This window comes from Trifolium pratense, linkage group LG4, assembly GCF_020283565.1.
Source record: "Trifolium pratense cultivar HEN17-A07 linkage group LG4, ARS_RC_1.1, whole genome shotgun sequence".
In the NCBI taxonomy this organism is placed as follows: Eukaryota; Viridiplantae; Streptophyta; class Magnoliopsida; order Fabales; family Fabaceae; genus Trifolium; species Trifolium pratense.
Genome location: NC_060062.1, coordinates 47,504,480 through 47,515,630, shown reverse-complemented (window position 1 = coordinate 47,515,630; position 11,151 = coordinate 47,504,480). Strand labels below are relative to the sequence as shown.

Sequence of the window (11,151 nt, the reverse complement as noted above, 5' to 3'; positions counted from 1 at the left end):
TTTTGTTTTTGTTTCTTGTTTTTATTTTATTTTATTTTTTTATAAAATTCAAGGTTTCTTTTAAATAAGTAGTGGAAAAAAAATTAAAAGAATTCTGACATTACCGCTAACTTATCGACACATCAACATTTTCTTAACAAAAAGGATTGAAACGTTAATAGTATACAAGATAAAGGACCTATATGTTACCAATAAAAAATAAAGAACTAAAGTATAAAATAAAAGACTTTTAGTCTAATTTTGCTTATATATATATATATATATAATTTATGGAAAAATATATTAAAAAATTAAATACTATTAAGGTCAAGAGCTAAATTTACGTGTAAAAATATTTGAGCCTTTTTTTTTTTGCTACATAATACTTGAGCCTTTAACTTTATCAATTTAACTATAGAAATACTTGAAATTTAAATGTCGTATTGTATACTTACAACTAAATAAAAATTTTAAGGACTTTTTTTTAGAGGTGATCATATCTGAACCAATCCAAAAAAACCAAACCAAACCAAAAACCGCAAAAATCGCATTTGATTTTGATGTATTTGGAAGACTTTCTTCCTGAACGGCAAATCACAAAAACCACAAACCATAATAACCGCAAAATACTTTTTAAAATTCAGAGGACATGCGAGAAAGTTAGGAGCCGCAAAAGAAAATATCCATAAAATTTTCAGGAATCCAAATTGCGGTTAAGCCTAGGTCCAAACAATAAGAAACGAGTAAGCCCAAATAGGCCCATAACCTAAAACCCCAAATCTCAAAACCCCCATTTTGCATTACAACGAAACGGACAGACAAAACAATCATGGCGCAGTGGTGGCGCTCCGCCGTCAACCACCTCCGATCAACGGAGGTAAATCATAGCTCATTATCCTCACTCCGTCGTAGTCATTCTTACCACACTATCCAAGCAATCCCGAGAGAAAGCACCGGCAGTAAAGTCGCCGCCAGAGACAGAATGCAAGGTCGAATTCCGGCCGTCGTTTTCTTCCAGAACCTTCTCGAAAAGAACCCTGAATCACGATGTTCTTCAAGGAAGCATTTGCTCACCGTCGAGAAGAAGCAGATTAAGGCAGTACTCAATTCGATTGAAGCTCCGTTCTTCTGTTCCACCCGTTTTCCGATTCAGATTCGTGCTGGTTCCGGATCTACTCATTTGCTTGAAAGTGGAACTGTTCTACCTATCAAGGTTTAAAATTTGTGATTTTTTTTTTATAAATATTTTTTGTTAGTTATAATTTGGAAATGTGATTTTAGGTTTTGTGTGTTTGGTGTGTAGATTCATAGGGATGAAGAGAGTGGGAATATTTTGAATTTGGTGTTTGTTTGGGCTGAAGATGGTATGGATTTGAAGGTTGATGTGCCTGTTGTTTTCAAAGGTGAAGATGATTGTCCTGGTCTAAAGAAAGGTAACTTCAATTTTTATTTTGAATTTGTTAATGAAATATGAAATGTAGAGTAATTTTAATGCCTTATTTAGAAATTTTTTAACAGGGTGATTCTAGTTTACTGACTTATGTCACAATACAACAATACTTGTGTCTGGTTATTTGGATAAACAACTTATTTGTAGCTTATGGCACAAGCGCTTATCATAATAAGCACTTACATATAAGCTTACAAAAGCAGTTCTATAGCAAAAGACTATAAATTTAAATTGTTTTTATATATGCTGTAAGCTATTTTCATAAGCTATCTTGGAGGACTTATGAAAATAAGTTTAAATAACCATATGAAAAATGCCAGTTTTCCCAAACAGTATCACAAAACTTATGTGAGTGGATAAACTCAAATAAGCCAATCCAAACAGACCCTTATTCCGAATCAAATTAGTTTTCTCTTGTCTCCTTCTTGTGTATTTTACTTAAAATGTGGCATGCGGCACATTGCTCGGAAAAAAAATAGAAACTAAAACTAGGACAAAATATTTTCATTTAAAGAGGTGAATTTTTATTGAGACGTGGATTTCAGTGGTTTATCTTTAGACATTTCCATATTATATGATATTGTCATGTGAACCACATAGCTAATGTCACCTAGGACTAAAACTAGGACAAAATATTTTCATTTAAAGAGATAAATTTAAGCCAAACTATTGAGATGTGGATTTCAATGGTTTATCTTTAGACATTTCCATTACATGGTATTGTTGCGTGAAGCCGTGAACCACATAGCTAATGTCACCTAGTAAGAGGTAAATATTTGTCCTCAGGTGCAAAAGGGACTACTAAGTGGTTATGGGATAGGTGATTTGAAATATGCCTTGTCATCTTTTAAGATTGGCAACAATAAGTTGTTTTTTTTATAAGATGCAGTTGTAGCTGGTGTGTTGTAATTTCTAAGATTGTATGAAATTTTGCTTGTCATGGAGTTTCTTGTAGATTGGCTTTCATCGCTTCTATTATTTTTCACAAATGTAGACCTCAGCCAGATAACAGCGTAGGCGACTGAACCCATTGCTTACTATCGTAGTTTTAGACAAGTCCTTTTTTCGTCCAGGCCTCACCCCTGCACATATTGGCGCTATTACTTCACATCAGCTGTTCTTCTTTCTGAGTTGTCATGCATGTTCCCTGCCCTTCATGTTTCTGTTCTATACTTTCTGTTTATTTGGCTTTTTTATACACTACTCTCCCTCTTTGTTATACTCCTCTCCTCCTCACTGGTCAGCATTCATGGCATTATCCACTTAGACCCAAAACACCCCTGCTATAGTCTCCTCTCTTCTTTTGCGTTGGTAAAACAACTGTGGGATTATTGGCATTCCATGGTTGTGGAATAATTTGAAATATATTATGAATTGACTGTCCTGAGAAGAGTATATCTTCTCTCAGTTTTTATATTCTTTTCTTGTCTTGCTCTTCTGTTTTAGCTATTGATTCCTCAAAATGCAATGAAACATCATTAGGTTAAACAAACGGTTCAATTCAAGGGAGTTGTGGAAGTCAAGAAATCACGAATAAGTAATTTCAATTAAGAAAACACGGAAAGTAAATGCAAAAAAGTAGCTAAACTAAATGAATTTTTTACAATGTTTATTGAAGATATATTCAACTTTCCAACTTTCAGTCATTCATGACTGTGTGTGTTGTTGTTATATGCCTTATCTATTATTATGCTTTGGTAAAATGTGCCAGTCTCTTAAAATATCAACATTCATAATTCAAGCCAGATGATTTTTTTTGGGTAGAGCAAAATGAAATGGTTTACAAATTGAATATCAGTGAGAGTTTAATGTGGTTCTACTGTTAATATAGTCTAAATTTTTTATGCCATTATTACAGGTGGATTTTTGAATAAGATCAGAACTAGTCTAAGATATCTTGGTCCCTCTGAGCACATTCCTTCAAAAGTTGAGGTGGATATCAGCAACTTAGATATTGAAGATAGGATATTCATGCGTGATATTGAGGTTCATCCATCCTTGAAGCTTCTCAATAAGAATGAAAACATGCCCATATGTAAAATAGTTCCAACAAGTTTGGGAAACCAAGAACCAGTTGCTGCGTGATCACTGAAACAACTTATGAGAATCGACAGTGTGCATTCATAGAGAGAAATGCAGAGGCTTCCAAATAAACAGGGTTAACTCCCTGATTTGATGGTAGGTAGTGACGAGTGCAACACCTGAGATTTCTAGAACTGTTTTGTATTAGACTTCATTGGTGAATCCGTATAGGTGGCTGTTGATTTACAATGGATTGATTATTTTCATTCAATCTTCGATTGCATAAAGTTGTTTTTCACCTTGTTTAATTCTTGAGAAAATAGGTCATGCACAATCAGTGTAAACGTCCAATGAGAATCAAGTATGTGTTTGTTATCTCTAGAAAGTTGAATATTGGTGCAAAACTAATTAACACCAACATTGCATCACACCATTAAACTGTTATTCTTTTTTCAATGTTTCTTCACTTTTAATATCTATATTTTTTGTTTGGAAAGAAGGTCAAGTTTATGGTGCAACATGTTTGGTCTTGCACAGTGCAACGCCATATTACACCATTAGATTAAAAAGTTCCACCACTCTTAATGGATACCATCCACACTAAACTACTACAAAACCTTGAAGTTAAACAATTGGAATAACAACAAACCATATAATACAGAGTCATCGGTGCTGCAAGATGCCGTGTGGTGTAGGATCCAACTGAGAAATCCAATTACTGACCCAATGAGGTTTGAGTTTGATGCAAGCCCCTGCGAGATGATTCTACGGTTTATCAACTTGCGGTTGACGAGCCTATTGCAGGAGGCATCATTTGTGGCACCAGTGAGATTGTGAGAGCAAAGATTAAGCACATCGTTGAATGTGAGGGTGTTGCAGAGGGAAACTACATACTATGCAGAGGGAATGAGAGTGATATGGAAAGTTCCGGTGTAGTCGATGCACCAATTCTATGTTGCACATGTGAGACCATATCTTGTATCATATACAAATTGATTTCTACTATTTGATCGATAAGTCACATCATTAAATCAAATAAGATGTGATGTGTATGGTACAAAACAATGCTTGTCAAATATCTTGAAAGAACGTTACTATTGTTCGGTCAACTATCTCAATCGTTTAGATCACTTTACCTTTTTTTATACATTTTTCCAGTGAAATATGACAATTATCGTGAGATATAAATATTAATAATCTCACCTACATATCCTTAAAATCCTTTTAACCTTTGATTTAAATTAAAAGTGACAAATTCAGATATCTACGTTCACAATTTTTTTCTTTATTAGTTTTCCTTTTCTTTTTTTGTCTGTTTTTTATCCTTTTTTTAATTAAAAGTAGATGTGCAATGCAAACAATTGTTTCTTGTCTCTGTATTTTGGTTTCTCAGACCATAAAATATACTCCCTCCGTCCCAAAAAGAATGACCCAGTTGACCGAAACACGCATGCCAATGCATAACTTTGGCGACTAATATCTTTAATTGTATAATAGTAAAAATTATAAAAAATTGATATTTTGAAAATACTCATCGAGACGAATCTAACAACATCTTATATGTTAATATTTATTTTTATTTATTAGTAGAAAAATATGGTCAAAACAATATATATGAATAGTGCATATATTCAAAATGAATCATTCTTTTTGGGACGGAGGGAGTATAAATAAATGCAACATTAATTAACAACGACTCTTGGCGTGGCTAATCGTAAACGTTTTTGTCACAGCACGGTAAAAAAAACGTTTTTGAAAGAAAAAAAAATAGCGGGATTAGGGTTTTAGAGCGTAGTAGTTTCTTCATTTATACTTCGCTTCTTCATCTTCTTCTTCTTCACTCTTTCACCGCGTTTTTTCACCTTCCCCAAAAATGGTGAACCCTAGAGTCTACTTCGACATCAGTATCGGAGGCGAATTAGAGGGTAGAATCGTCATTGAACTCTTCAACGACGTCGTTCCCAAAACCGCCGAAAATTTCCGAGCACTATGCACCGGCGAAAAAGGAATCGGTCCAAACACCGGCGTTCCCCTTCATTTCAAGGGTTCATGTTTCCATCGTGTCGTCAAAGGCTTCATGATTCAAGGAGGTGACATTTCCGCTGGTGATGGAACCGGCGGTGAATCAATTTACGGTACGAATTTCGATGATGAAAATTTTGACCTAAAACATGAACGTAAAGGGATTTTATCTATGGCGAATACTGGTCCTAATACGAATGGTTCTCAGTTTTTTATTACTACTACTAGAACTCCTCATTTGGATGGAAAGCATGTGGTTTTTGGGAAGGTTATTAAAGGAATTGGGGTTGTTAGGTCTGTTGAACTTGGTGCTACCGGAGAGGATGATCGTCCGGAACAAGATGTTGTTATTGTTGATTGTGGTGAACTTGCTGAAGGAGAGGATGAAGGTGTTATTAACTTTTTTAAAGATGGTGATACTTTTGCTGATTGGCCTGTTGATCTTGATACCAAATCGGAGGAGCTTGAATGGTGGATGAATGCTGTTGATTCTATCAAAAGTTTCGGAAATGAGCATTATAAGGTTAATATCAATGAAAAGTTTTGATTTTTGTTCTTTCTGGTGATAGTTTTCAATAATATATATTATGCATGCTGTTTATTGCTGTACAAGTATGAAGTATCTATCTCGATTCAATAGAAAAATGAACCCAATTGATATGAATCGCTAGTGTGTATCTGTTTTGGACATGAATTCCCATATTGAATCCTTAGTGTGTGTGTGTGTGTGTGCGCGCGCGCGCGAGTGTTTTCTTTGGTTGTTGGATTCATGACTTGAATTTTGATTTATCTTGAGGTTTGTAGATGAACATATATTTGCTTATAGTTTTTCTATATTACATATTTTTACTCATAAATGTCATTTTTATCGGCGATGTACCTTACAATTCATAATGAGATTCGATTTGCTATTTGATAACCATGTATTCACACACTGCCTTAAAGCTTAATGTTTTACCTTTTATTTAGGATTTTAGTGATTAGTCTCGGTCATTCTTCTGATCTGATGATTTCCTTTGTGGTATGCTGATGCATTGTCTTCTGTGAAACAGAAGCAAGATTATAAGATGGCTATCAAAAAGTATCGCAAGGCTTTGCGCTATTTGGACATGTGTTGGGAGAAGGATGGCGTTGACCAAGGTTGATTCTCGTTATTTTGTTGCTCTTAATCGGTGCTGTTCTGTTTTTGGTTGTTGCCGTGGTTACTTACTGCTTTGCTTATTTGGTATCTCATCTCTTGGTTTGTTTTCCTGACTTTGCAGATAAGAGCACTGCTTTAAGGAAGACAAAATCGCAAATCTTTACCAACAGTTCAGTAAGTATATCATGTTGTCATTATTTTATGCGACTAGAACTAGAGCACACTTGTCCTATCAGATATTATTAGTTGAGACAAAACTTCATTGTTTGTTGTCGTGGACTAACTCTGTGACAAACTTGAGTTGTTTAGTTAGAGGCCTGAAAATGTTATTATGTGTAAAACTCTTAACATAATTTTGCTTTTACAGAATCACTAACCAACCAATTTTTAATAATTAATTGCTACATTGAGTATCAGGCTATCAGCATTTAGAATGCTTAGCTCCCTGAAAGGATCAGTTTTAAAAATTGGAAGTTGGAACAAACAGATGCATGTTTTCCAAAATAAACCCAAATTGCACATTTGATTGGCTCTTGTTTTCTTGTCCTACACCCGTTTTCTCTAGTGGCCAGCCACCTTGTGAATGATTATTTTATTAAAGACCCCCATTTCCCATGTGTTCTACACAAATACTTACTCTCTTAGGCCCAAACTAACAAGGTGGGAAGAGGTGATAATTGATATAGTATTATAGTCATGATAATTGCTATAGTATTATAGGTCTGCTGCTCGATTCAACATGGAAGCTTTTACATTTTTTCTTCTCTGTTATATTTGTCACATTCTGTTGTGATTTATTTTTGTCAATCAGTTCATTTAAACTAACTGTGGTATGAATTTTCAGGCCTGTAAATTGAAATTAGGTGACCTGAATGGAGCTTTACTGGACGCAGACTTTGCAATGCATGATGGAGATAATGCAAAAGCTCTGTTTCGCAAAGGCCAGGTTGGCATCTTTCAATAATCTTTCAATAAAGAAAATAGGAGATGTTGAACATGTTTGATAATTGCTAGTAAATCATGTCATCTATCTGTCAGCCCTTTTACTCGGTCACTGTACTTTTGAATTTGATGCAGCACTTCCTATATTATGTTCTTTTCCTTGCTAATATTTATTAGTCCTATGCTAGTTGGTTCTGGACCTGTGTTTGCTTCCTCATATTGTATGCCTATATGAATTGTTTATTATCTTTGTTCGTGTGTGGGAATTTAGAGGGAAAGGAACTGTAAGTGGATAGGGCGGAAAGGCTAAGTAAAAGAAGGGTAAAACCCTATCCTTGTTAGGATGTTCCAAATTGGCAAAAGGTTAAGGAGAAGGAAATTTAGAGTTGGTATAATTTTGAATTTTAATTATATAATAAATGTACACCTTTTCCTTCTAAAGTACAACATTGGGTAAACCAGGACACTTTAGTTTTCTTCCAAAACTATCAAAGTTATATCTTCATCACCATTCACCACCCTCCAAAGTCCCAGACTTGGGAAAGGGTAACTATAACTACATAGGAGATGTATGCACTTTGCAAGCTGAACCATAGTCATGTATTATATATAGTAATTTGTGTTTTTGTCTGCTTGATTTCAGGTGTATATGTTACTCAATGACCTAGATGCCGCTCTTGAAAGCTTCAAGAAAGCATTAGAATTGGAGCCAAATGATGGTTGGTGACTTATTTAAATTTTCATGAATTTTTATTGCATTCCTTCATTTTCTTGCTTGTGGTCATAGATGATTTTCAGAAATTTCCGTTCTTAAAAAGTCAATTATTTTCTTATAATTCTGGGGTCCTGAGGGAGGCTGCTGTTGTGTAATGAACTTCCTGGGTTCTTGATGAAACTGAGATGATATTTTTTTTTTCCCAATAGAAACATATGTTTAGCTTACCATGATTGAAGAAGTCTATTCACGAAGACACAATGCTGAAACATGAAATAGTGTAGTGTTTATTCTGGCTAATGAATTGTCCTCTCCCTTTCATTATTGTCTTTAATCCCCTTTTCATTGTTTTAAATCATCCTGTTTGGGTAAACAAATCTAAAAAGTCACATACTCACATGATTTCTACAATCACTTCAATAATCAACATGAAATCTCTAAATCTAATATTAACATCTCAAAGTGTAAATGTAATTAGGTGCTTTTAAAAACAGAATCTTCCTCTGTATATGAAACAGGCGTGAATATATTTAGATCCAACAACTATTTAGATTATGACTCTTGGATAGTTAAGTTTTACTGTTTTTTCATGGTTAACTTGATATTTCTCGTAAAGTTTAACACATACCTTGCTCTGTTCTTCAGGAGGGATCAAAAAAGAGTATGCAATTGTCAGGAAGAAGGTCAATAATTCACCTTTTTTTTTAATTCCTTCCATTGCAAATGCGATTAGTTCATTGAAATGAAGTTTATTCTGTTTATTGCTTTTGGTTACAGGTTGCTGATAGACATGATAAAGAGAAGAAAGCCTATTCTAAGATGTTCAATTAGCTTTCATTCGGATATGGTGTTTTTGACTCTATGGTCTGAAAAAATCAGATTTTTGTGGAGAGAATATCTGATTACATAGTAAACAATTTCTGATTTTTCTTTAGTGATAGTCTGAAAATATCAGATATAGTGTATGTTTTTTGAATTTATGCTTTCTCGACTATGAAATTGTGATAAAGATATTCTGATTACCATTTTGTTAAACTCTTTGAGCATCAAACATTGATTTTCTATAAGAGAGATAGGTAGATTGATTGAGACATATGACAGAATGAGAATTGTCAACTCGTTCGCCCAGATGTTCTTTGCGACGCGTATCTTTCAATGGTATTTGGTCCAGTCACCACTCATGTTTTCTTACAGCAAGTTAATATTAGGCCTTAACAAATCAGTGAAACTAAAACCAACTTCAATTATTTGGATCTAAATGTTATCAATATTATTAAAATTAAACAAGCCATATTCCTGTCTGTAACATGATTCTTGTGTTATAGATTTATGTAATATGTATATGTGAAGTCATCCGTTCATTTTCCTTATCATCCGTTGAAGACATTTTCTCATTTTGTTAAAAATGGATGACTTCTTTGTTGTTTTTATATTATTACTTGCTGATCTTTTGGAGTGTTGTGATTTTCCCCCTTCAGACTTGACTAATGATTTGGCATGGGATTCAGGTGAAGCGCTGTTTATGTTAGTTGTTACTTCCTCTTGAACAATTGCATCTTGGATTTTTGTATCCTTTTCCTTGTGACATTGTTCCGCTATATCTCTTCTGTTCCTACTCGACGATCTACTTGAATAAAAGTGGTTCAATCTTGATAATGCTAATTCACGGGTAGCCTCTGCCGCAAGCTTTTGTTCCATGGGAACAGAAACACGCCAGTTTGCCTGTGATATTCTTTCTTCAGCTCTTCGTCTTAGGGCATAGTAGTCTTTGTGATTAAGCTGGACATCAGGTATGTTATTTTCTGAATGATTGATCTGTTGAAAAGCTTCTGCTTTAGATAGTTCCAAAGCATCCGACTCAAGTAGCACAGCTTGAAGGGTGAGCTGCAACGTTTGAATTGTCCGTCTCTTTAGATGCAGCTTTTGCTTCAGTTTTGCCCTTGTTTGCTTTCCTTTCTTTATGTTGAGCATGAGCCTTTCCATGTCATTGCGCATTTGATCCAAAGCATGGTTGATTTCATAAATCATGTTTTCCGTCTTGAGATGTTCCTCCCTTTTGGATTTGATGCTCGTGTGGGAGATCTCTAGTTGTGATTCCAACTCCGTAATGGCAGTTTTTGGTGGATTTGAATTTGAATTCTGTTGAGCATTAGCAAGATTTTCCTTCTGCTTTTCGAGTTCATCTATGAGAGGCTTGGAGTCAAGCCATGATTGTATGGCATTCTCTTTAGCTCTATTGATCTCTTTCTTTGTCTCATCAAGTTCTGCTTTTGCATCCTCTAGTATAATTCTATTGTTGTCTTCCACACCTCCTTTGTACATGACTCTCTAAAGTTTCCTCTATGGACTTATTTTTGTTCAAAGTTCATGCATTGCTAGCATTTAAATTGGTACCTCTCGTGATATTTTTCTTTTGTGTTGCATCAGTGAGAAGTTAAATACAAAACGGACACAGTTATCTGTTGATATTGCAATTTGATTTGAGATTTCTTTCTTATGGATAATGGTCATTTAAAGTTAAATAGTATATGAGATACCAATGAAGCAATAGTTTTAACCGATTTCATTTGTCTTGTATGTATGTAAATACATGGTCATGGAATGTGCTATGCGACTCATAATCGTGTGTGAGTGTTCTTTTCGTAGCTTTTGTATTTTGGTCGAATGATATGATGCATGACCATGTTATATTCCTTTTTTTATTTTTTACGTAAGCCATGATACATATCTGACGTATGCTATATTATCATCGGAAAAGAAATCGTGCCATGTTATTATTATTATTTGCTGATGTTTTCTCTTCCCACCCCCGTGAATCTTTTATCCCCTGAATTTCTAATTTTGCCCTTGAAAAAACTTCGGTTCGTAGAAACCGAAGTT

At 34.6% G+C, this 11,151-nt stretch overlaps 2 protein-coding genes across 2 annotated transcripts; both read left to right on the top strand.

Annotated features, from left to right (window-relative positions):
* Positions 1-699: 699 nt before the first annotated feature.
* On the top strand, positions 700-3,907 carry LOC123881602 (50S ribosomal protein L25). Its single transcript, XM_045930326.1, has 3 exons — positions 700-1,192; positions 1,283-1,412; positions 3,288-3,907. The coding sequence occupies exons 1-3, from the start codon at positions 809-811 to the stop codon at positions 3,512-3,514; spliced, it is 741 nt and encodes a 246-aa protein (XP_045786282.1). The 5' UTR covers positions 700-808; the 3' UTR covers positions 3,515-3,907.
* A 1,243-nt stretch (positions 3,908-5,150) lies between these two features.
* Positions 5,151-9,374, top strand: LOC123881601 (peptidyl-prolyl cis-trans isomerase CYP40-like). The gene is made up of 7 exons (XM_045930325.1): positions 5,151-5,996; positions 6,526-6,613; positions 6,736-6,788; positions 7,459-7,560; positions 8,200-8,275; positions 8,917-8,954; positions 9,049-9,374. Exons 1-7 carry the CDS (start codon positions 5,325-5,327, stop codon positions 9,100-9,102), a joined length of 1,083 nt encoding a protein of 360 aa, XP_045786281.1. The 5' UTR covers positions 5,151-5,324; the 3' UTR covers positions 9,103-9,374.
* The last annotated feature ends 1,777 nt before the right edge of the window (positions 9,375-11,151 follow it).

Bases quoted from the DNA above. Each gene is read 5' to 3' on its own strand.
- LOC123881602 (XM_045930326.1), top strand. From the start codon at position 809: ATGGCGCAGTGGTGGCGCTCCGCCGTCAACCACCTCCGATCAACGGAG. The intron at 1,193-1,282 runs GTTTAAAATTTG...TTTGGTGTGTAG, and splicing joins GAACTGTTCTACCTATCAAG to ATTCATAGGGATGAAGAGAG. The intron at 1,413-3,287 runs GTAACTTCAATT...CCATTATTACAG, and splicing joins TTGTCCTGGTCTAAAGAAAG to GTGGATTTTTGAATAAGATC.
- LOC123881601 (XM_045930325.1), top strand. From the start codon at position 5,325: ATGGTGAACCCTAGAGTCTACTTCGACATCAGTATCGGAGGCGAATTA. The intron at 5,997-6,525 runs GTTAATATCAAT...TCTGTGAAACAG, and splicing joins TCGGAAATGAGCATTATAAG to AAGCAAGATTATAAGATGGC. The intron at 6,614-6,735 runs GTTGATTCTCGT...CTGACTTTGCAG, and splicing joins GAAGGATGGCGTTGACCAAG to ATAAGAGCACTGCTTTAAGG.